Source organism: Myotis daubentonii, chromosome 21 (assembly GCF_963259705.1).
Source record: "Myotis daubentonii chromosome 21, mMyoDau2.1, whole genome shotgun sequence".
Taxonomy (NCBI): Eukaryota; Metazoa; Chordata; class Mammalia; order Chiroptera; family Vespertilionidae; genus Myotis; species Myotis daubentonii.
The window spans coordinates 10,294,556-10,318,636 of record NC_081860.1 but is presented as its reverse complement, the minus strand read 5'-3'; the positions used below and the strand labels follow the sequence as shown (position 1 = coordinate 10,318,636).

Sequence of the window (24,081 nt, the reverse complement as noted above, 5' to 3'; positions counted from 1 at the left end):
AGGAGTAGGTTTGATTGAAGTAAAGATTCCCCAATGATCAGCGCCCTTCAGCTTTAATTGGTTTCACCCATTGTACGAAGATAAGAAACTCGAGCAAGTGCCCAACCCTCGCGTGGGTGCGCTGGGAGAACTGAGTGTGCCCTTCAACACTGGTTTTATCACAGGAACACTCTGCTCAGGCCAGAAATGACACTGGAACGTGAACGCGTTGACTTCCGCTTTAAATGTTCCTTCCCGGACACCGTCCAACTTCCCAGTACACAACGCGCAGGTCGAGCGAATGGGACTTCCGGAAAGTCCCGGAAGTCGCTCCTGCCTGTCAGAAGGCGGTGTTCTCCCTGCAGCAGGGAATCCCGGACTCCCGCTCGCCGGCGGAGTGGAGCAGGGAGGGCCGGGTCGGGACTGGGGGGCGGGCGGCAGGCCTGGGGCGAGGGTGTCCCGAGGCTGCCTCTGTCTGGCCGGGAGGTGGCCATTCATTCCTCGAGCGCAGCTGAAGAGTGAGGGCCCCTTTCGTGCCCAGCCCTGAAGGAGCCACCCTGCGCTTACCCGGGGCTGTGCCGGCCTTCTGAGAGCGGAGGGCGACCCTCCTCGGACACCCCGCGGCTCAGGTGACCGCGGCCATGGCTTTCCCCCACCGGCCGGACGCCCCAGAGCTGCCTGACTTCTCCATGCTCAAGAGGCTGGCCCGAGACCAGCTCATCTATCTGCTGGAGCAGGTCAGTGCCCGCCGCGCCGGGCCCTCTACGGCGCTCGCCGGACACGTAGTTCTTCTGTGAATCCCTTGAGCGTGTTCTTGGTCTCTGGTGTTGTCCTTGGAGGCCCGAAAGGAAGTGCTCGGGGCGGAAAACCAGAGAGTCCATGGAAATCACTTTTTCCCATGCTGTGCCAGGCATCACTGGGGTGGAAAGGTGGTTAAGACATTTTTCTTTTTTTTTTTCTTTTTTTTTTTATATTTTATTGATTTTTTACAGAGAGGAAGGGAGAGAGATAGAGAGTTAGAAACATCGATGAGAGAGAAACATCGATCAGCTGCCTCCTGCACATCTCCTACTGGGGATGTGCCCCGCAACCCAGGTACATGCCCTTGACCGGAATCGAACCTGGGACCTTTCAGTCCCCAGGCCGACGCTCTATCCACTGAGCCAAACCGGTTTCGGCAAGACATTTTTCTTAATGTCTTTTTTTTTCCTCCTTTTTTTTTTTACATTTTATTGATTTTTTACAGAGAAAAAGGGAGAGAGAGAGACAGTTAGAAACATTGATCAGCTGCCTCCTGCATACCCCCCACTGGGGATGTGCCCGCAACCAAGGTACATGCCCTTGACCGGGGACCCTTCAGTCTGCAGGCCGCCGCTCTGTCCACTGAGCCAAACCGGTCAGGGCATGACATCTTTGTTATTAGGGCGCTCACACTCCAGGAGGAGCCCTATGAAACACAAACCACCCCGCACAGGGTATCGTGGTGAACGAGTGACAGCTAGGGTGCCTGAAGCGATCAGAATAAGCCATCGGTTCCAGCTGGAGTGATCTAGGCGTTTCAAGGAGCTGGAATGTGAAGAATAAGCCTATTTTCCTTGGAGATGGGAGACCATGTTCCCCGCAGGTGATGGGTAGGAGCAAGATGGAGGAACCAGGGAAGAGAGTGATCACAAGTTACACAACAGGCAAGAATTTTTCCCCATCTGTGGCATGAAGCAGTTCTTTTTTTTAAAAAAAAAATCTTTATTGTTGAAAGTATTACATATGCCCCCTTTGCTCCCCCATAGACCTCCTCCAGCTCTCCCCTGCCCACTGCCCCAGGCACTCACCACCCCACTCCATGTCTCTAGATCCACTCCATTCATCAGTTTATTTTGTTAATTAGATTCCACATATGAGTGAGATCATGGGATATTTGTCTTTCTCTGACTGACTTATTTCACTTAGTGTGATACTCTCCAGGTCCCTCCATGCTGTCTCAGAGGGTAAGAGACCCTTCTTTTTCACTGCTGCGTAGTATCCCATGGTGTAAATGTACCACGGCTTTTCTATCCACTTGTCTACTGATGGCGCTTGGGCTGTTTCCAGATCTTAGCTATTGTAAATTGAGCTGCTATGGATATAGGGGTACATACATTTTTTTCTGATTGGTGTTTCGGGTTTCTTAGGATATATTCCTAGAAGTGGGATCACTGGGTCAAATGGCAGTTTCATAGTTAATGTTTTGAGGAAACTCCATACTGTTTTCCATAATGGCTGCACCAGGCTGCATTCCCACCAGCAGTGCACGAGGGTTCCCTTTTCTCCACATTCTCCCAGCACTTGTCGTTTGTTGATTTGTTGATGGTAGCCATGCATGAAGCAATTCTTGAAGATGATTCTAATAGCCATGTGTGGAGGCGAGTAAATGGCCAACCAGAAGGCCCATTTGGAGACCATAGATCATACTGAGGTAATAAAGGCCCGTACAAAATTAGTGACATGGGGCCCTAGCTGGTTTGCTCAGTGGATAGAGCATCAGCCTGCGGACTAAAGAGTCCCAGGTTCGATTCCAGTCGAGGGCACCTGCCTGGGTTGCCCACTCCATCCCCAGTAGGGGATGTGCAGGAGGCAGCCGATCAATGATTCTCTCTCATCATTGATGTTTCCATCTCTCTCTCCCTCTCCCTTCCTCTCTGAAATCAATAAAAAAAATTTAAAAAAAAAAACAGAATTAGTGACCTGGGGAGTGGAGGAGAATGATGGAATTTTAAGTCATGGTGAGAGAAGATTCAAAGGCTTATTGATGGTTGTAAAGGCTGAGGGAGAAGCACAGCTGAGTGTGAGATGGTAAACTTGGGTCAACAGGAAAATAATGCTGCTGTCATTGTAAATATCACTGTGACACACAGAGTTACTTGTTTAATGTCCACGTTCCCCACTAGGCTGGAAGGTCCTTGAGGACAGGGAACGTGTCTGTTTTAACACTGTCTACTCCGTGAGTGCCTTGCTTGGAGTCAGGCACGTAGCATGGGCTTAATAAATACTTGTTGTATGAACACTGAATGGAAATGAAAAAAAAAAAAGAACTAGAGCCCGGCCAGTGTGGCTCAGTGGTTGAGTGTCGACCTATGAACCAGGAGGTCACAGGTCGATTCCCAGTCCGGGCACATGACTGGGTTGCCAGCTCAATCCCCAGTGGGGGGTGCGCAGGAGGCAGCCGATCCATGATTCTCTCTCATCATTGATGTCCCTATCTCTCTATCCCTTTCCCTTCTTCTCTGAAATAAAATTTAAAAAATATTTTTTAAACAAAGGAATTAGAAAGAGGAACAGGTTTGGTGGGGGGAAAGCTCATTAGTTTGGGTTTGGATAGGGTGAAGGTAAGATGCTGGTGGGAAATACTGCTGGTAACATCCAGCAGATGGAAATGTAGAGCTGCAGCCGGGAGGCAGATGGGGACTTGAGAGAAACTCAGGGGATTTGTGGCCATATTTTATTTCTTTTTTATTACATGCCCTGACTTGCACATGAAAGTTACTCTCAACAAATGTCAGGAATTGAAGAGATGCTAGTTAAAGCCACTAGCTCAGGTGAGAGCCACATCAAAGAGCAAATGAGACCAAGGAGAGAAACTTGTAAATGCAGTGTCAGTGGGACGAGTGGCCACAAGACAACACGGCCCCCGTGGGTTTCAGTGCTCCGATATCCTCCTCTAACTAGCTTCTAGTGTCTTTTTTTATTTTGTTATTTTTTAAAAATATATTTTATTGATTTTTTACAGAGAGGAAGGGAGAGAGATAGAGAGTTAGAAACATCGATGAGAGAGAAACATCGATCAGCTGCCTCCTGCACATCTCCTACTGGGGATGTGCCCGCAACCCAGGTACATGCCCTTGACCGGAATCGAACCTGAGACCTTTCAGTCCTCAGGCCGATGCTCTATCCACTGAGCCAAACCGGTTTCGGCAGGTGTCTTTTTTTAAATATAATATTGATTTCATAGATGAAGGGAGAGGGAGAGAGAGAGAGAAACATCAATGATGAGAGAGCATCATGGATCGGCTGCCTCCTGCACATCCCCTCCTGGGGATCAAGCCCACAACCCGGGCATATGCCCTTGACCGGAATCGAACCTAGGACCTTTTAGTCCACAGGCTGACGCTCTATCCGTTGAGCCAAACCGGCTAGGGAGCTTCTTGTGTCTTATTGCTTGTTAATGGGCGTTGCTATTCAGGTGAACCTCCTTCCCGAACTCTCACGCTTAACTGAATAAATTCCTGAGCCCTATGGATATTTCCTGCCACCTGACTTTTTAAAAATAGTGATTGTAGCCAAAACCGGTTTGGCTCAGTGGATAGAGCGTCGGCCTGCGGACTGAAAGGTCCCAGGTTCGATTCCGGTCAAGGGCATGTACCTGGGTTGCGGGCACATCCCCAGTGGGAGATGTGCAGGAGGCAGCTGATCAATGTTTCTCTCTCATCGATGTTTCTAACTCTCTATCTCTCTCCCTTCCTCTCTGTAAAAAATCAATAAAATATATTTTAAAAAAAAATAGTGATTGTAAAAATACTGCACGTTATAGAAAATGTACAAGATAAAGGAAAGGATAAAGGAAAAAGTCACTATAATCTTCCCATCAGATACAAGCACTTGTTAACACTGTTCATTTCTTTCAAGTATTAAAAAAACCCTATTACACATTCCATGTGTCTTTTAAAAAATATATATATTTTTATTGATTTCAGAGAGGGAGACAGAAACATCAATGATGAGCGAGAATCATTGATCAGCTGCCTCCTGGGCAGCCCGGAATCTGGGCATGTGCCCTGACCAGGAACCGAACCTCGACCTCCTGGTTCATAGATCGATGCTCAACCGCTGAGCCACACTGGCCGGACTCCATGTGTCTCTTGAATAACGTCTTTTGTTCACACCACTAACCAGCCGAAAGCAGGTCCTCATTCACTGCCACACGCTTGGGCTACATGGACTGTGGCGGCAACCCATAAGTGGACCCCTTGCCTCCAGTTTCTCCTGTCTCCAATCCCTTTTACCCACAAGTCCCAAGTTCACCTACCTGACATTCCCAGCTGATAGGATGCGACAGTGTACAAAAGTCACACACGCACACACCCGCCCCCCGCCCCGTCCATAAAGGATCAATTCCAGACCCTCTAACAACTGTTTCAATCTTGCTTTCCACCCTTCCCCTACATCCGGACTGAAAACCACTGCCCCCATGTACCTTATGCATCAGCCCACCTGAATTGCTGGCTTTGATCTTGCGGTTCACACCTGTTCTCTTTCCCTGTCCTTTGCTGGATTACCCTCTAACTGAGTCACTGCCACCATCACCCACCCTCCCCACCCCACCCCACCCCACCCCCCACACACCCTTGTCCAGGCCTCGTTGAGAGGAAGCTTGAAATGGCTTCCCTCGCCCCTGCCACTCAGTGTGACCTCGCCTTCCCTGGCCAGGTGAGGGAGTGTTAGGAGTGGTGATGCCAGAATCAGATGACGGGGGTCTGGGGTGGGTGAGTGGGGGATACTAGGGAGAGGACTGCCCTGGGCTAACTCTTCCGTGTTGAACATTGGCAGTTTCTGTAATTAGAAGGAAAATGCTACTTAAAAAGAGATTTGGGCCCTGGCCGGTGTGGCTCAGTGGATAGAGCGTCCGCCTGCAGACCGAAGGGTCCCAAGTTCAGTTCCCATCAAGGGCACGTACTTCGGTTGCAGGCTTCTCCTCGGCCCAGGCCCTGGTCGGGGCGAGTGCAGGAGGCAACCAATCGATGTGTTTCTCTCACATCAATATTTCTGTCTGTCTTTCCCTCTCTCTTCCACTCTCTAAAATCAATGGAAAAATATCCTCGGGTGAGGATTAAAAAAAAAGGATCCAGATCTGGCAGTTCAAGGGGTTGCGGGGTGTGGGTGGGGTTTGGTTTTGCTTGGCTTCGTCCAGCAGGAGACGGGGGTCATGGGGAGGCTGAGTGGAGGAGGCGGTGGAGAAGCGGGCAGTGATCCAGGACAGGTCACAGGCCAGCAGGAGGGCTGCGTGACAAGGAGTTAACCTTAGAAAGAAGGAAATATTTTTCTGCTGGTGCAGAAAATGAGAAGACGAAATAGGTGCGTATATAGAGAAATGTCAGCTATGGATATGATGTCAACAGTAAGTCAGGCGCCGGGGTAGATGATGTCTGGCGCCCTTCCAGCTCCGAGACTGGGGTTCTGGTAGACATGTGGCCGAGTGAGCTGTCAGCGCGGGAGCGTGTGTGACCTCGGAGTGACCCAGGATACTACTTACTGTGTGTCTTCAGCTTCCAGGAAAAAAGGACTTGTTCATTGAGGCCGATCTCATGAGCCCTTTGGATCGAATCGCCAGCGTCTCCATCCTAAAGGTACCTGCCCTGTCCTCCAGGCAGATTCTTTCCTCAAAAACAGTTTTTCTTTCTTTTTTTAAATATATATTTTATTGATTTCAGAGAGGAAGGAGAGGGAGGGAGAGATAGAAACATCAGTGATAAGACAGAATCATCGATCGGCTGCCTCCCGCAAGTCCCCCTCTGGGGATCGAGCCCACAACCCGGGCATGTGTCCGGACCAGAAATCGAACCCTGACCTCCTGGTTCCTAGGTCGATGTTCAACCACTGAGCCACGCCAGTCTGGCCAGTTTTTCTTTTTTAAAATATATTTTATTGATTTTTCACAGAGAGGAAGGGAGAGAGATAGAAAGTTAGAAACATTGATGAGAGAGAAACATCCATCAGCTGCCTCCTGCACATCTCCCACTGGGGATGTGCCCGCAACCCAGGTACATGCCATGGACCGGAATCAAACCTGGGACCCTTCAGTCCGCAGGCCGACGCTCTATCCACTGAGCCAAACCGGTTTCGGCATCTTTTGATGAACAGTACACATTATTAAAGAGCGACTACCGTTGTAGGGTAAATAGAGGGTAGCTGGAATGGATGCTATTGTCTGTTGTTTTGAATTTCTTATTTTTGGTTTTTCTGTTGACAGTTTGGGGAAGGTTCGGTGAATGGTTGTCAGGGAGGCAGTTTGATCCCCAGAATTAGCTTGACTCGGAGCCCACGTCCCTGCTTTTGGGTCATGCTGTGGGTTTCCAAGAACTCTGTGTCCCTTGTCTTGTTGGCTTCTCTCGGCAGCAACACGAAGTAGACAAGCTGTACAAGGTGGAGAACAAGCCAGTCCTGAGCTCCAGTGAACAGTGAGTGTCTGGGGCGCCCGGCTCGCCTCCAAGCCGGGGGACGGCCCTGCACTTTGCCCTTGATGCGTCCGTGGCTGGGATCTGGCAGCGTGATGCTTCTGATACGGTTCCCCTCCCTGCCCTTGGACAGTTGCATGAGAGATTATGCTTTAGCCCCTTGTCTCGTCTTCCTTTCTGCAGTTTCTCCCTCCCTTGTCCTCTTCTCTCTCATCCAGTCTGATTGATGAAGCTTTCAAAACTATTTTCTTTGCCCAGCTGGTGTGGCTCAGTGGTTGAGCGTCCACCTATGAATTAGGAGGTCACGGTTCGATTCCCAGTCAGGGCACATGCCTGGGTTTTGGGCTCGATCCCCAGTAGGGGGCGTGCAGGAGGCAGGAGGCAGCTGATCAGTGATTCTCTCGCATCATTGATGTTTCTCTCTCTCTCTCTCCCACTCTCTTCCTCTCTGAAATCAATAAAAATATATTTTAAAAAAATATATATATTTTGTGCTCTTCTCAAGAACCACCAAGTCTTCTCTTACCGAGTCAAGTGCAGATTGCTCCTGGTGGAAGCCGAGGGAATCCTCAGTTGGGCCTCACACTGCCTTGGCAGCCTGGTCTCTCACGGGGCCCTCAAGCCTCCGCTGGACACATGCTTTCACATGCTTCCCAGCTACATGCATGTGGCATCCCCCTTCTGGCCACTCCATTCACTCTGCCTTGAAATCCCCTCCTGTCCTCACTGCTCCTGCGAGACCTACCCTCAGACCCCGGTGCCACCTCCTCCATGAAGTCCTCCCCCTCTGGATCTCCCGGGTGTTTAGTGTCTGTCACACACTGCCTGTTGTCTGCTTTTTGTTTTTCTTTTCTTTTTTCTTTTCTCTTTTAGTTAAATCCTCACCAGAGCATATTTTTTCCATTGCTTTTTCAGAGAGAGTGGAAAGGAGGGAGGGAAGGACAGAGAGACAGAGGTGAGAGAGAGAGTAAAACATCCATGTGAGAGAGACACATCGATTGGTTGCCTCCTTGCATGAGCCCTGACCGGGGCCTGGGATCGAACCGGCAACCTGGGTACATGCCCTTGACCGGGAATCGAACCCCAGACGCTTCGGTGCCTGGGCCGACACTCTAACCACCGAGCAACACCAGCCAGGGCTGTTTTTCTTTTTAATACTTTTCAATCTTAAGTAATATACACCCTCCCTTAGAGGAAAAATTCTCCTGGGTACATGGAGAATACATCCAAGTTGGAAAAACATTTTATATACCTTCTTGTATTTTTAAAAAATATATTTGTATTGATTTCAGAGAGGAAGGGAGAAGGAGAGAGAGAGAGAAACATCAATGATGAGAGAGAATCATTGACTGGCTGCCTCCTGCACACCCCACCCCTGAGCCTGCACCCAAGGCAGGTGCCCTGACCAGCGATCGAACTGTGACCTCCAGGTTCCTAGTTCGATGCTCAACCACTGAGCCATGCTGTCCAGACAAGTTTCTGTATTGTTTTTAAACACGTGTCTGATACTTTATACATGTGTGCATATTATTTCGCCTGACAGATTGTAAATTATTTGAGAACAGGAACTCCGGGTACCCCAGAGGGGCCATATGCTGGGCACAGTGTCCCTGCTGTCGGGAGGAGAGTCTGTGGTCAGAGCAGGCCCGGCTGTGGCGAGACTGGGAACGGCCGGCCGGTCGACAGGAGCAGATGGTGAAAGAGTGGGGTGTTGTTTCAGTTTCTTCAGGTGGTGCTGTCTGTCACCAACCTCATGACTTCCCTTCGCTGAGTTTCTCCCCTTTCTCTCCCATAGATTGTGTTTCTTGGTCAGACCCCGCATCAAGAACATGCGATACATAGCCAGTGAGTATGGCCTGGTGCGCCGTGTCACTAAGACCTGGGGGCGGGGGGTGAGATCTAAGGGCCTCGGCCACAGGGACGCTTTCATAAGCGAAGAGGCGTTGGGGTTGGCCATGCCACGTCGAGGACAACTGCTCCCTTGGACACAGACAGTGGGGAGGTGAGGGCCTGTGCTGGGGGGGCAGGAGCAGGTGGGGAGAGGTCAATGGGGGGAAAGGAAACATGTAATACTTCTAACAATAAAGAATTAAAAAAAAAAAAGGAGCCCTAGCAGGTGTGGCTCAGTGGATAGAGCCCTGGCCTGCCGACTGGAGGGTCCCAGGTTCGAATCCGGTCAAGGGACATGCCCAGGTTGTGGGCTCCATCCCCAGTAGGGGGCGTGCAGGAGGCAGCCGGTCAATGACTCTCTCTCATCATTGATGTTTGTTTCCCTCTCTCTCCCTTCCTCTCTGAAATCAATAAAAATATATTTAAAAAATAAATAAATAAATAAATAAAAGGGTAACTGCTCCCTTGCTTCTCACCTGACACATGGCCCACGGCTTTCTGGGTTGCATTCCCTCTGCCTGCAGATCTCGTCAATGCTGACAAGTTGGCCGGCCGAACGCGAAAATACAAAGTGATCTTCAGCCCTCAGAAGGTGAGATTGGGTCCCGATGGCAGTGGCATCAGGCAGGACAGGGTTCAGGCGGGGAAGGGGCCAGGGGCCCACAGCTCCAGCTCCCTGAAAGCAGATGTGTGATGACGACCACCTGCTGCTGCCGCGTTAGTGTAGCCCTGATTGGGGAACCGGGAGTCTGTGGGCAAGCCGCCCCGAGTACAGATGGTGGGACGTGAGAGCCGGCCTCTGCATGGCCCTTCCGTGACAGCTGCGGCGCCTTCTCCTTTGCAAAGCTCTTCCAGGGAACAAAGAGTTGGGCTCCGTGATTCCAGTGCCCTTCCTTTCTTTCTTTCTTCCTTCCTTCCTTCCTTCCTTTCTTTCTTTCTTTCTTTCTTTCTTTCTTTCTTTCTTTCTTTCTTTCTTTCTTTCTTTCTTTCTTTCTTTCTCTCTTTCTTTCTTTCAATATATTGTTATTGATTTCAGAGAGGAAAGGGGAGGGAGAGAGAGAGAAACATCAACGATGAGAGAGAATCATGGATCGGCTGCCTCCTGCACACCCCACACTGGGGATGAGCCCGCAACCAGGGCACGTGCCCTGGACCGGGAATCGAACCGTGACCTCCTGGTTCATAGGTCGACGCTCAACCACTGAGCCATGTCGGCTGGGCCCGGTGCCCTTTCTAGATCCAAGCGTCTGGGTTCTCTTACTGGGTCAGCCAGTGTTGTCCTGTCAGTGATCCTGGAGGAACTCCAAGGATGGAAAGAAGAGAGGAGGGGTGTTTGCTAACCGGCTTCCTTTTCTCTTTCAGTTTTATGCCTGTGAGATGGTGCTTGAGGAAGAGGGGATCTATGGAGGTGAGAGGAGATGAGAGGGTGGAAAGGGGCCGCATATGCAGAAGGAACAGTGTCCTCCCCCGCCCCGACCCCTCCCCTCCCCTTCCTGTCTCATTCCTGCTGGCCCAGCGGGAGGAGAGGTGCCTGAGCATGGAAGCAGGGGGACGGTGGGAGAGGATGCGAGGGCTTATCGCTGCTAACCGCCAACTGCTCTGTCCTGACCTCCCAAGACTCCCACAGGGAAATAATGTGTCTTCCCTCCCTGTGTATCGCTCACTGTGTTCTCCACGCAACACCCACCTGCGGGCGGCACCCCCTCAGGCGCCTTCAGTGGCCAGGAGAAAGCCCGGGTCCTCCCGCGGCCTCCCGCCTCTGCCACCTGGTCCCTTCCCGGCCTGTCACATGCGCTCCTTTCTCCTGACTCACTGCCCTCCTGCCATGGGGACGTCACACTTCTCCTGTTGCCCAGAATATTCCCCACCTTACACTCTGCACCCACCCACATCTTATTTACAGTCGCAGCCTAAAAGTCACTGCTTTAGGGAAGTCTGTCCTGCACCCCTGTGTGAGGTTAGACCCTGAGGTGTTTGTGCTCATGGATGGCTTGGGGCACAACTGTAATTAGATCTGCCTGGTGCGTGTCTCTCCCACTAGGCCAGCGGTTCTCAACCTGTGGGTCGCGACCCCTTTGGCGGCCGAACGACCCTTTCACAGGGGTCGCCTAAGACCATCCTGCCTATCAGATATTTACATGACGATTCACCACAGTAGCAACATGACAGTGATGAAGTAGCCACGGAAATAATTTTATGGTTGGGTCACAACATGAGGAACTGTATAGAAAGGGCCAGAAGGCTGAGAACCACTGCACTAGACTGTAAGGGTCTCCGCAGGACACGGGCAGCACATTCATTCTCTTCCCCACTGTGTCCCCCAGTGCCTGCACGCCTGCCATTCCATTGGTATTTGCCGAGTCAGGAATGAATGTTGCCTTATATTGAAAACACACCCCTTGTCACATCGTATGACAGGCCGTCGTGTACACGTCTCCTTTTGTTACCAGGCTCTGAGCTCCTCGGGGGTCAGGCTGTGTCTCGCGTGCGTTTTGAGCGCCGCGCTCAGTGCAGTGCAGGCCTGGGGAGGCGCTCAGATGTCTCTAGGCAACTGGTGGGCCCTCCCCCTGAAGGGGACCCCCGGGTCATCTGCAGGGAGGCTGATGTCTCTGTCCCCCCAGATGTGAGCTGTGACGAATGGGCCTTCTCTTTGCTGCCGCTCGATGTGGATCTGCTGAGCATGGAGCTCCCGGAATTTTTCAGGGACTACTTCCTGGTAAAGGCGGGGCCCTTGGGCTCGGCATCGACGGCTGGGACAAACGGGGTCCAGTGGGCTAGCAATATTGATGCACCTTCACCCAAGTCCCGTAATTTTTTAAAAAATATTTTATTTAGCCGAAACCGGTTTGGCTCAGTGGATAGAGCGTCGGTCTGTGGACTGAAAGGTCCCAGGTTCGATTCCGGTCAAGGGCATGTACCTGGGTTGTGGGCACATCCCCAGTAGGGGATGTGCAGGAGGCAGCTGATCGATGTTTCTCTCTCATCGATGTTTCTAACTCTCTATCTCTCTCCCTTCCTCTCTGTAAAAAATCAATAAAATCTATTAAAAAATATTTTATTTATTTATTAAATATATTTTTATTGATTTCAGAGAGGAAGGGAGAGGGAGAGAGAGAGATAGAAACATCAATGATGAGAAAGATCATTGATCGGCTGCCTCCTTCGCCCCAACGGGGGATCGAGCCCAAAACACAAGCATGTGCCCTTGACCAGAATCGAACCCGGGACCCTTCCTTCTGCAGGCCGATGCTCTAGCCACTGAGCCAAACTGGCTAGGGCAGTCCCGTCATTTATTATGCATGAGAGTGATTGGGAGATTGAACGCCACTGATTGTGTCCTCTGTGGCCAGTCAGGGGAACTCCTTCAAGCATTCCCCGTGCCCGGCCTCCGTCCCCGGGCGCCATCCTGATGGGTCTGTCCGGCTGACCCCGTCTTTGTGGCCCCCGTGGTCCCTGCAGGAGGGAGACCAGCGTTGGATCAACACGGTGGCCCAGGCCCTGCACCTCCTCAGCACTCTCTACGGCCCCTTTCCGAACTGCTATGGGATCGGCAGGTGCGCCAAGGTGAGCGCTGGCAGGGCCCGTCGCCCCTGCTCTCCCCCACATGGACTGTCCACTGCCTGGGGCGTCTGTGACAGGAGGTATAGTCTCTTCCTTGCTTTCCTTGTGGCAACATAGTTCTCAGAGATGGGAGCTGGTGTGGCTAACAAAGACGCAAGAGCTAGGCAGCCGTGGGCAAACTACGGCCCGCGGGCCGGATCCGGCCCGTTTGAAATGAATAAAACTAAAAAAAAAAAAAAGACCGTACCCTTTTATGTAATGATGTTTACTTTGAATTTATATTAGTTCACACAAACACTCCATCCATGCTTTTATTCCGGCCCTCCGGTCCAGTTTAAGAACCCATTGTGGCCCTCGAGTCAAAAAGTTTGCCCACCCCTGAGCTAGGGCCTCTTGGGCAGCATTCCTGAACCTCTTTTTTTTTTTTTAATTTTTTAAGTTATTACATATGTATCCTTATCCCCCCATTACCCCCTATCCCCCCCACTCATGCCCTCAACCCCTGTTGTCTGTGTCCATTGGTTGGGCCTGTGTGCTTGCATACAAGTCCTTTGGTTGATCTCTCCCCCTTACCCCCACCCCCTACCTCCCCTCTGAGGTTTGACGGTCTGATCGATGCTTCTCTGTCTCTGGATCTGTTTTTGCTGAATCTCTTTTTGTTTAAAGTATATTTTTATTGATTTCAGAGAGGAAGGGGTAGAAAGAGAGAGGAACATCGATGATGAGAGAGATCATTGATCGGCTGCCTTCTGCACGCCCCACACTGGGGATCGAGTCCAAAACCCAGGCATGTGCCCTGAATGGGATCGAACCGTGACCTCCTGGTTCATATGTCGACGCTCAACCACTGAGCCACGCCAGCCGGGCAGCATTCCTGAATCTCTTTATCTTTGGAATGGGGACGGACGGGGAGAGATAGGGACAGATGGGGCCAGAGTAGGTAATGTTGTTAATTATTAGCTCCCCTCCTGGGATCAGTAAGTCCCCGGGAAAGGGGTTGGCTTCTGGAGGTGTGGGGCTACGGAGGGACTTGGACACAAGATTAAGAACGTCTCTCTCTTTTTTTAGTTTGTTGATTTGAGAGAGAGAGAAACATCTCTTTGGTACTTCGCTTATTTATGCCTTCATTGGTCGAGCCCACAACCTTGGCATATTGGGACGATGCTCTAGCCAACTGAGCTACCTGGTCAGGGCAAGAATGTCTTGTATTTCTTACAACTGCATGTGAGTCTATACATATCTCAAAATAAGAAAGTATAATTTTGGCTCAGTGGTTGAGTATCGACCTATGAACCAGGAAGTTAGAGTTCGATTCCCAGTCAGGGCACATGCCCGGGTTGCAGGCTCGGTCTCCAGTAGGGAGCGTGCAAGAGGCAGCCCATCAATGATTCTCATCATTGATGTTTCTCTCTTTCTTTCCATCTCCCTTCCTCTCCCTGAAATCAATAAAAAATATGTAGTTTTTAAAAGTATAATGAAAACAAAACAAAATTAAGAATTTTTGAGGGGGAAATAAACAATGCGTTGGTCCCTGGCAGATGTCACATGAATTGTGGAGGAACCTGGAGGAGGAGGAGGACAGTGAAACCAAAGGCCGGAAGCCAGAAATTGGCCACGTCTTCCTCCTGGACAGAGGTAACCCATGCTGGCACTCCTCTCTCTCTGGGCCCAGAAGCAACGGGAGTGTGATGTGGGGGCACAGGCGGGACCCTCAGGCTGGGCGGTGCATGCAGCCAGGTTGGGGGCCTGGCACCCGGGCCTGGGGAAGCACTGGCCCTCATACTGAGCGACCTGGGCAGCAGGCTGGGGCAGGGGGCCTCACGGTCAGGGCTCTGGGTTTCAGACGTGGACTTTGTGACGGCACTGTGCTCCCAGGTGGTTTATGAGGGCCTGGTGGACGACACGTTCCGCATCAAGTGTGGTGAGCGGCAGCCTGGCGAGATGGAGGGGCCCTCGGCTTCTGGGGCTCCTGCGTGGCACGGGGCTGGCGGGGGGCACCCAGGCGCTGGGAGAACTGCGGCTTCAAATCGTGCGGAGGCCCTTTAATGGCAGTGCTGGGAGGGGCAGGAGAGGGAAGGCCTGGGGGAGACCCTCATCGCTGTCCCCTTGCTCTCAAAGGGAGCGTCGACTTTGGCCCAGAAGTCACATCCTCTGACAAGAGCCTGAAGGTGCTGCTCAACGCCGAGGACAAGGTGCGGGTGCGGGTGCGGCAGCGGGTCTCCCCGGGCTCTGCTCCCACGCGGCGGGGGCACCGCCCTGGGGGGGGAAGCTGAGTCCACAGGACAGAGGGACCCCCACCAGTTAAGAGCGGACCCCAGGCCCTGGCCGGTTTGGCTCAGTGGATAGAGTGTCGGCCTACGGACTGCAGGGTTCCAGGTTTGATTCCGGTCAAGGGCACATGCCTCAGTTGCAGGCTTGATCCCCCACCCGAGGGAGGGTTAGGGCAGTGGTTAGCAAACTGCCTCTTGAGTGTGGCTCTTCCACAAAATACAGTGGGGCCTTGACTTACGAGTGTCCCGACTAACGAGTTTTTTGAGATACCAGCTGTTTCTTGGCCGATTTGAGTTAACGAGCTCCTTAACGAGCTCGGTCTCGGAACGAATTAAACTCGTAAGTCAAGGCCCCACTGTACCACGTGCGGGCGCACACGTACAGTGCGATTGAAACTTCCTGGCCACACTCAAGGGGCCAAAGAGCCGCATGTGGCTCGCGAGCCGCAGTCTGCCAACCACTGGGTTAGGGCATCTCTCACACATCGATGTTTCTCTGTCTCTTCTCCTTCCTTTCACTCTCCCTAAAAGTCAGTGGAAAAAATACCTCGAGAGAGGATTAACAAAAAATTAAATTCATTCATTCATTCATTCAAAAGACAACTTAAAAAAAAAAGTGCGTGCCCCAGGGCACGTAGCAGGCATTGACGTCGACTGCCTGCTGCCTGCTCGGCTCTCCTCTCGCTCTTGCTGGAACCACTGAGCACCCTTCCTGGGCTGCCCCGACCTTGACGGGAAGGAAGGACCAGGCCCGGCCGGTACAGAGTCCTCCCGTCCTGTTCCCCTCCCAGGTGTTTCATGAGATTCGGAACGAGCACTTCTCCAACGTCTTTGGCTTCCTGAGCCAGAAGGCCCGGAACCTGCAGGCCCAGTACGACGTGAGGCTCCGAGCCCGCCCGCGGTTCTGTTTCCTCCGGGCTTCCCAAGGCTGCTGCCCCTCGGCCAGCCCTCTGATGCGACGACAGGGTCCCGGGCTTTCTTCCCGGGCCGGTGGGGGCCGAGGGAGGCCGTGGTGACCTTGGGAGGGCCGTGGTGACCTTGGGAGGGCCGTGGTGACCTTGGGAGGGCCGTGGTGACCTTGGGAGGGCCGTGGTGACCTTGGGACTTGCCCGCAGCGCCGCCGAGGCATGGACATCAAGCAGATGAAGAACTTCGTGTCCCAGGAGCTGAAGGGCCTGAAGCAGGAGCACCGCCTGCTGAGTCTGCGTAGGTTTCGGCTGGGGCTGGGGCCTGGGGGCTGGGGCCTGGGGAGGGGGGCTGGGGCCTGGGGAGGGGGGCTGGGGGCTGGGGGCTGGGGGCTGGGGCTGGAGGCTGGGGCCTGGGGCTGGGGCTGGGGCTGGGGCTGGGGGCTGGGGGCTGGGGCTGGGGGCTGGAGGCTGGGGCCTGGGGCTGGGGCTGGGGCTGGGGGCTGGGGGCTGGGGGCTGGGGCTGGAGGCTGGGGCCTGGGGCTGGGGCTGGGGGCTGGGGGCTGGGGGCTGGGGGCTGGGGCTGGAGGCTGGGGCCTGGGGCTGGGGCTGGGGCCTGGGGCCTGGGGGCTGGGGCCTGGGGGCTGGGGAAGGGGAGGGGGATGCGACGGGGCATCTGCCTCCGGAGAGGAGATCCCTGTTCACCCGGCAGATGATGCTCGTTTGGTCTAAAGCTGGGTGGGGGACCTCCGGCCCGCGGGCCGCATAAGGCCTGTGAAATCATTTGGTCTGGCCCTGCCCAGGCATTAGGGGTGAGTTAGTTAACTGTTTGACCAAACAGAGCAGGCTAATTTTTTTAAAATATTGATTTTAGAGAGGAAGGGAGAGGGAGAGAGATAGAAACATCAATGATAAGAGAGAATCATTGACCAGCTGCCTCCTGCACGCCCCCTACTGGGGATAGAGCCCACAACCTGGGCATGTGCCCTTGACCAAAATCGAACCTGGGACCCTTCAGTCCACAGGCCGACACTCTATCCACTGAGCCAAACCAGCCAGGGCTAGAGCAGGCTAATTATTAAGTTGATAATTTTGTCTGGCCTGCAAATGATGTTACAAATATCCAGATGGGCCCTGGCCGGTGTGGCTCAGTGGATAGAGCGTGGCCTGTGGACTGAAGGGTCCCGGGTTCAATTCTGGTCAAGGGCACGTGCCCGGGTTGGGGACTCGTTCCCCAGTAGGGGGCCTGCAGGATGTTTCTATCTCTCCCTCTCTCTCTCCCTCTCTGAAATCAATAAAAATATCTTTTAAAATAAATAAATAAAAATAAATATCCAAATGGGCCTTGGCAGAAAAACAGTTCCCCACCCCTGGTCTAAAGTGAGGAGAAGTGCTTCTGCCTTGAGGTCTTTGTCCTCCCGGACAATAGGGATGTCCTTCTGGAACCAGGAGTGTCAGCTGGCTTTGTCCTCTCTGCAGACATCGGGGCCTGTGAGTCCATCATGAAGAAGAAGACCAAGCAGGACTTCCAGGAGCTGATCAAGGCCGAGCATGGTGACTACCGGCCCGCCGGCTCCCAGCCCCGCCCACCCTGGGGAGCTCCGCTCTGGCTCTGCCCAGCCCACGCTGGCTGGGTGGAACGCGGGTTCCTGTTAGACGCCGGGGGGGCCCCTTATCCCGGATGGAGAAGGAGATGGGGAGACAGACGCCCGGTAGCCTAGACGGCAGCCGCCGCGCTGCTCCCGGTAACAGGCTGTCCTCTGGTTACTCGCAGCGCTGCTGGAGGGCTTCAGCATCCGGGACAGCACCAGCTACATCGAGGAGCACATCGACCGGCAGGTGGGCAGCTGCCGGCCGGCCGGCCGGCGGGCAGGGCGGTGCTTGCGTGGGGCCGGCCTCCGGGAGGAAGGGGAGGGGAGAACGTGTGTTAGAAACTCGAACCTCCGTGGCTCTTCCTTCCTGTGCAGGTGTCGCCCATAGAAAGCCTTCGCCTCATGTGCCTCTTGTCCATCACCGAGAATGGTGAGCCCCCAGCACCGCGATGCCTGGTCCGAACTGTACCAGAGGATAGAAATCATCGTGAGCGACAGCAGGAAATGTCCTAGCAGACAGGACACTTCCCTGTAATTTTGAAGGATTAATTTTTTTTAAATATATTTTTTTATTGATTTCAGAGAGGAAAGGGAGAGGGAGAGAGTGAGAGAAACATCAATGATGAGAGAGAATCATTGATCAGCTGCCTCCTGGACACCCCCTACTGGGGATCAAGCCACAACCCAGGCATGTGCCCTTGGCTGGAATCGAACCCAGGACCCTTCAGTCTGCAGGCCGATGCTCTAGCCATTGAGCTAAACCGGCTAGGGTTCCCTGTAATTTTGTGGATTCTTTCCTCTGTAGAATTAAAGCAGTTTCCTTTTGAGTGAACATCCCCAGGTCATAGGGTAAATTAGTGTCTCCACACCTAGCAGGACTACATCCAGACTCCCCCTCCTCCCCCCAAGCAAGGGCTGTCATATCTTAGGATCACAAAGGCGTAGAGCAGAGCGGCACTTTTCTTTGCTGCAGCAGGCCTCCTTCTTTTAACAAGATTTCATATCAAAGATGCAGTCCAGCCGGTGAGTGTGGCTCAGTGGTTGAGCATCCACCTATGAACCAGGAGGTCACGGTTCCATTCCCGGTCAGGGCACATGCCCGGGTTGCAGGCTCGATCCCCAGTGTGGGGCGTGTGGGAGGCAGCCGATCCATGATTCTTTCTCATCACTGATGTTTCTATCCCTGTCTCCCTCTCCCTTTTCTGAAATCAATTAAAATATCCTATATAATAAAAGGTTAATATGCAGATTGTCCTCTCGGGAGTCAGAGCAGGAAACTGGGAGTTCGATCGCTCCCTGTGACGTGTGCTGACCACCAGGGGGCAGCACAGAACATGGGGGCGACCAGCAGTGGCAGCAGGGCACTGAGGGAGCGAGGGAAGGACGAGGCAGGGAGGCCGGGAGGCGGTGAACCTGATCGACCCTGATCACCGGCCAGGCCTAGGGACCCTACCCATGCACGAATTTCGTGCACCAGGCCTCTAGTATTAAATTTTAAAAAAAGATGCAATCCAGCCTAACCGGTTTGGCTCAGTGGATAGTGCGTCGGCCTGCAGACTGAAAGGTCCCAGGTTCGATTCTGGTCAAGGGCATGTGCCTTGGTTGCAGGCACATCCCCAGCGGGAGGTGTGCAAAAGGCAGCTGATAGATGTTTCTCTTTCATCAACTCTCTATCCCTCTCTCTTCCTCTCTGTAAAAAATCAATAAAATATATTTTTTTTAAAAGAGAAAAAAATAAAAAAGATGCAATCCAGGAAGAAGGGACAGCCAGCCAATTTCATAAACATTTCCCAAAGCCCGACTCTGCAACCTTTAATGGCAGCCTGTTTTTCCTGTTGAAGGCTTCCAACTGGTGAATATTCTTAAGGGAGCTCTCTCCCCAGAGAAGGGCTTTGCTGATTCTGAGGCCCCTTTAAGGTGATCAGAAGCCCATTTCTCCTTATCTCAGTGGAGAACCGCATCGAAGACTGGCCTTGGAACCATGTGACCCCTTCCTGCTCCTCGGCATCTGTAGGAGGGGCCCCTAGACTGGCCCATAGCCAGGAAGAGCTGCCCGGAAGTCCCGCCTCCTCCTCCTGCTGCCTCCCACCTCATGCCGCCACAGTTAGCATTCCTTTCAGTGTCCCTTCCCAGCCCCTGTGTCTCAGGCGCTTCCTTGCCTCTCCGATCCAGGCTTTATCTTCCAGTGAGCAAGCTTACATCGAAGAGTCAGTTTAGAATCATCTGTGGAGGGGGCAAGGTTATCATCATTTACTGAATCATCCCTCCTGGTTCAGGCTTTCTTGCGGGAAGAGGGTTGGTTGGTTGGTTGGTTGGTTGGTTTGGTTGCATGTTTTACGACACCTTAACTGGCTCATGAACTTTTCTTGTCTTCCCTTATCCTCAGGTTTGATCCCCAAGGATTACCGATCCCTGAAAACACAGTATCTACAGGTAAGGCCAGAAGAATGTCTTTTTAAATGTGTTGATTTTAGCAAGAGAGGAGTGGGGGAGCGGGTGGGAGAGAAAGACAGAGAAACATCGATTTGTTGTTTCGCTTATTTATGCATCCACTGGTTGCTTCTTGTATGTGTCCTGAGCGGGATCGAACCCACAGCCTTGCTGTATTGGATGACACTAACCAATAGCTACCCGCCAGGACTTCAGGGGAATGTCTTTGTGAGGGAACTTTATGCAGGGGGCTCATTGGACATTTTTTAAAATATATTTTTATTGATTTCAGAGAGGAAGGGAGAGGGAGAGGGAGAGATAGAAACATCAATGATGAGAGAGAATCATTGATCGGCTGCCTCCTGCTACTGGGAATTGAGCCTGCAACCCCGGCATGTGCCCTTGACTGGAATCGAACCTGGGACCTTTCAGTCTGCAGGCTAACGCTCTAACCACTAAAGCAAAACCGGCTGGGGCTCATTGGACATTTTTGAAAGAGGCAAAAGTAGAAACGGCCCCTTTCCTGTCCCTGTCCCCATCTGTCTCCATCTGGCCTCCCTCTCAGAGGTTCTCCGGATAGTCAGTCACCTTTCAGCAGACACCCTTCCCACACCCGTTTCTCACGGTGCTGGCCGGTGCCGGGAACACTGAACAATTCAGCTATTGGACCCGGGGCTGAGTTCTCGCCCCCACTCTCCCTCACTTTAGCACCTTGTGAGGCATTGACAAGCTTCCTTCCAGGTCTTTCTGTCAGGTCGTATCTCATTTGTGAAGCCTCCCCCACCATCCCCTATCAGTAGCTTTCTCTGGGCTTTAAGAGTTTCATGTTGCTTTTCGTCTGGGTTTGGTTCTTTCTGATAAAAAAAACCTTTCGCAAGAACAAGTATGAGTTCCATAAGGCATAGACTGCGCCTCCCTCTCCTCCCTCGCCTCCCTCGCCTCCCTCGCCTCCCTCTCCTCCCTCGCCTCCCTCGCCTGGCCTCTATGCCACCGAACAGTGCTAGACCCCTGCTGGGCACTCAGTAAAGACTCGCCTGCCTTTCCTGCAGAGCTATGGCCCAGAGCACCTGCTGACCTTCTCCAACCTGCGGCGTGCGGGGCTCCTGACGGAGCAGGCCCCCGGGGACACCCTCACCGCTGTGGAGAGCAAAGTGAGCAAGCTGGTGACAGACAAGGCCGCAGGTGAGCTCGGAGCACAGGGAGCCCCTCCCCTCCTCTCTGCACAGGCAGCACCCGGGAGAGAGATGAGCGGCAAGCACAGTGCGATTCCTACTGTTACTGTCATTACCGCCACTTCCGCTAGGGGGAGCGGTTCCCTGTTCTTGCACACTCACCACGTGCTAAGCCCTCTAGGTACGGTTTCTCATTTAGTCCTCACAAAGGTTAGTTTTATCTGCATTTTACAGATGGGGAAACCGAGGCTGAGAGGATAAGTGACTTGTCTAAGTTCCCTCAGGTAGTAAGTCACATTGGACCCCAGGTCACTGTGACCCCACAGCCTGTACACTTACATGTTGGCCCTGTAGGTGGCAGTTAGTAGAGAACTGCCACCCTGTAGGAGGAGGAAGAGGGGTGGGGGGAGGGTGGTGAACGTCTCATCAGGTCCAGGGAATTATGGGTGAACAGCTGAGAGATGTGATGGGGCCGGCTCCTTGACAAGAGGTGGGTCTGTCATTTCCGGAATGGAATCCTATGTGACAGTTTCATGAATCCATTGACCTTAGACAAAACCCAGCACAGATTTCTTCCCCAGGAAAGATCACTGATGCCTTCAGCTCTCTGGCCAAGAGGAGCAATTTTCGTGCCATCAGCAAGAAGCTGAATTTGGTACGTGGAGCAGGGGTGAATGGGGGTGGGGGGTGCCGGTTCGGTCCTTAGGGGAGTACTTCGAGTCCGCAAAAACCTTTGCACCTTTCGTTTCTATCAAGATCCTACCACCCTGGCCGGTTTGGCTCAGTGGTTAGAGTGTGGGCCTGCGGACCGAAGGGCCACGGGTTCTATTCCCGGTTTAGGGCACGTACCTTGGCTGCAGGCTTCTCCCCGGCCCGCATCGGGGATTGTGTGAGAGGCAACCAGCCAATGTGTCTCTCACATGGATGTTTCTCTCTCTCCCCCTCCCTCCCACTCTCTCTAAAAATCAATGGGAAAATATCCTCGGGTGAGGATTACAAAACAAGATTCTATCTTTCATAGCGTGATAGCATGGGCGTCACGTACCAATGAGATAAGGCACACAGACTCATTCTGTTAGGAAATGTGTAGCAAGCGCCTGACAAGGCCTGAGATGGCTAAGTGCTGCTTCAGGGACAGACACATCCCATGTCACCGAGGCGTCGGCAAGGGGTCCCTTCCCTCCAGCACTTCCCAGGGAGCGTGGGAGCTCAGTCAAGAAAATCGGGCGCTGACCAGCAGCCGGAAACTTGTTTGGACTCTTCTTTCCGGGCCGTGGCTGCTTCTCCCTTTAGTTGAAGGAAGAACCGGTCTTGGGGACCCGCCACTTCTCTCTGACCCTGTGCACGACCGGAGAGCTGAGTTGTCACTTGCTTTGCCCTCTAGATCCCGCGTGTGGATGGCAAGTACGATCTGAAGGTGCCACGCGACATGGCGTATGTCTTCAGTGGCGCTTATGTGCCCCTCAGCTGCCGCGTCATTGAGCAGGTGAGAACACGTGACCCTCGCTCCCACGCGTGTCTCTCTCTCTCTTGCTTTCTCCTGGGCCCTGGTCTGACCCAAGTTTATGCTGCCCCACTAGCTAGCGAGAAGTGGGATGGTTGGGCCGCCACGACCTTCCTTTCCTAAACCCCATCCTGTTGCCCCACCTGGTTTGGCTCAGTGGATAGAGCGTTGGCCTGCGGACAGAAGGGTTCTGGGTTCAATTCCGGTCAAGGGCACATGCCCAGGTGTGCAGGAGGCAGCCGATCCATGATTCTCTCTCATCACGGATGTTTCTCTCTCTCTCTCCCTCTCCCTTCCTCTCTGAAATCAGTAAAAATATTTAAAAAAATAAATAATAAGCCCCATCCTGTCTTAGATCTGAAACTCACTCTCGTGCCCCCCCAGGTGCTGGAGCGGCGGAGCTGGCAGGGCCTGGACGAGGTGCTGCGGCTGCTCAACTGCAGCGAGCTGGCCTTCACAGGTGCGTGGCCTTGGCAGCGGGGCCGGGCAGGCCAGAGGCGGCTGGACGCACCCCCGGTGCCAGCGTGCCAGGCAAGGGCTGAGTCTGGCCTCGGCTGGTTTGGCTCAGTGGATCGAGCGTCGGCCTACAGACCCAAGGGTCCTGGGTTCGATTCCGGTCAAGGGCACGTACCTCAGTTGTAGGCTCCTCCCTGGCCTGGGCCCTGGTCGGGGCTCATGCAGGAGGCAACCAATCGGTGTGTTTTTCTCGGTCTTTCCCTCTTCCTACAAATCAATGGGAAAATATCCTCACATGAGGATTAAACCAAAAGAAAAAGAGCCGCGTCTGGTCTGCTCTCCCCAGGTGGGACCAAGGACGACAAGGCCCCCAGCGAGTCCCTGCGCCTCATCCTGGTGGTGTTTCTGGGGGGCTGCACCTTCTCCGAGATCTCAGCCCTGCGGTTCCTGGGCAGAGAGAAAGGTGAGCGAGGGCGGAAGGGTGACAGCCGGTCCGCGGAGGGCTCTGGGCTGCCAAGGGCAGCTCTCGGGGAGGTCCTCTGCTGCCCTCTGGGTACCACTGGCTGTGGGCTGGAGAGCAGGAGCCCCGCTCCAGGGCGTGGCCAGTTGCTGTGCCCCGAGCGTGGCACACACACGTCTGCGCCCGTGAACTGGTTCTTGGACCCAGCCCGGGCTGTGGAGGGGCTCTAGGTAGCAGGGCCGGTGACGGGGGCCACTGATCTGCTGGGACTCACCTGGCTGGTGCTTTTGGCTTCTCAGGGTTCAGGTTCATTTTCCTGACGACAGCCGTCACCAACAGCGCTCGCCTCATGGAGGCCATGAGCGAGGTGAAAGCCTGAAGCTGCCCCTGGACGTGTTCCCCAGTGGCTGCAGGAGGGGGTGCAGCTGCGGACTCCATGCGCCCCCCCCCCCCAGCCACCCTGCTCAGGGCTGGGGAACCGGACTTGTTTGGGATTTAGGGGACACATCAGAGGAGGGAGTCACCCTGCCCAAGGATGTTTTCCTGTTTGGTTATGAAGTGCAGCCCATGCTGAGAAGACATGGGGAGGAGGATCTTCTGCTACATCCTGTTTGAGTCTCATTGTAAATAAAGCCTCTACGTTCAATGTCACGTGTT

General features: G+C 53.3%; 1 protein-coding gene across 2 annotated transcripts; it reads left to right on the top strand.

The window, feature by feature from the left end:
- Nucleotides 1–307: 307 nt before the first annotated feature.
- On the top strand, nucleotides 308–24,081 carry VPS33B (VPS33B late endosome and lysosome associated). 2 transcript variants are annotated; one of them, XM_059678067.1, is made up of 23 exons: nucleotides 308–716; nucleotides 6,276–6,356; nucleotides 7,126–7,187; nucleotides 8,980–9,029; nucleotides 9,599–9,666; nucleotides 10,437–10,482; nucleotides 11,696–11,790; nucleotides 12,534–12,638; nucleotides 14,174–14,270; nucleotides 14,479–14,556; nucleotides 14,754–14,827; nucleotides 15,697–15,783; nucleotides 16,021–16,111; nucleotides 17,290–17,364; nucleotides 17,585–17,649; nucleotides 17,778–17,832; nucleotides 19,789–19,835; nucleotides 20,882–21,014; nucleotides 21,586–21,659; nucleotides 22,389–22,490; nucleotides 22,893–22,968; nucleotides 23,311–23,427; nucleotides 23,724–24,081. In XM_059678067.1, the coding sequence occupies exons 1-23, from the start codon at nucleotides 621–623 to the stop codon at nucleotides 23,801–23,803; spliced, it is 1,854 nt and encodes a 617-aa protein (XP_059534050.1). In that variant the 5' UTR covers nucleotides 308–620; the 3' UTR covers nucleotides 23,804–24,081. The 2 variants fall into 2 exon arrangements, with proteins under 2 accessions (XP_059534050.1, XP_059534051.1); XM_059678068.1 differs by lacking the exons at nucleotides 6,276–6,356; nucleotides 7,126–7,187.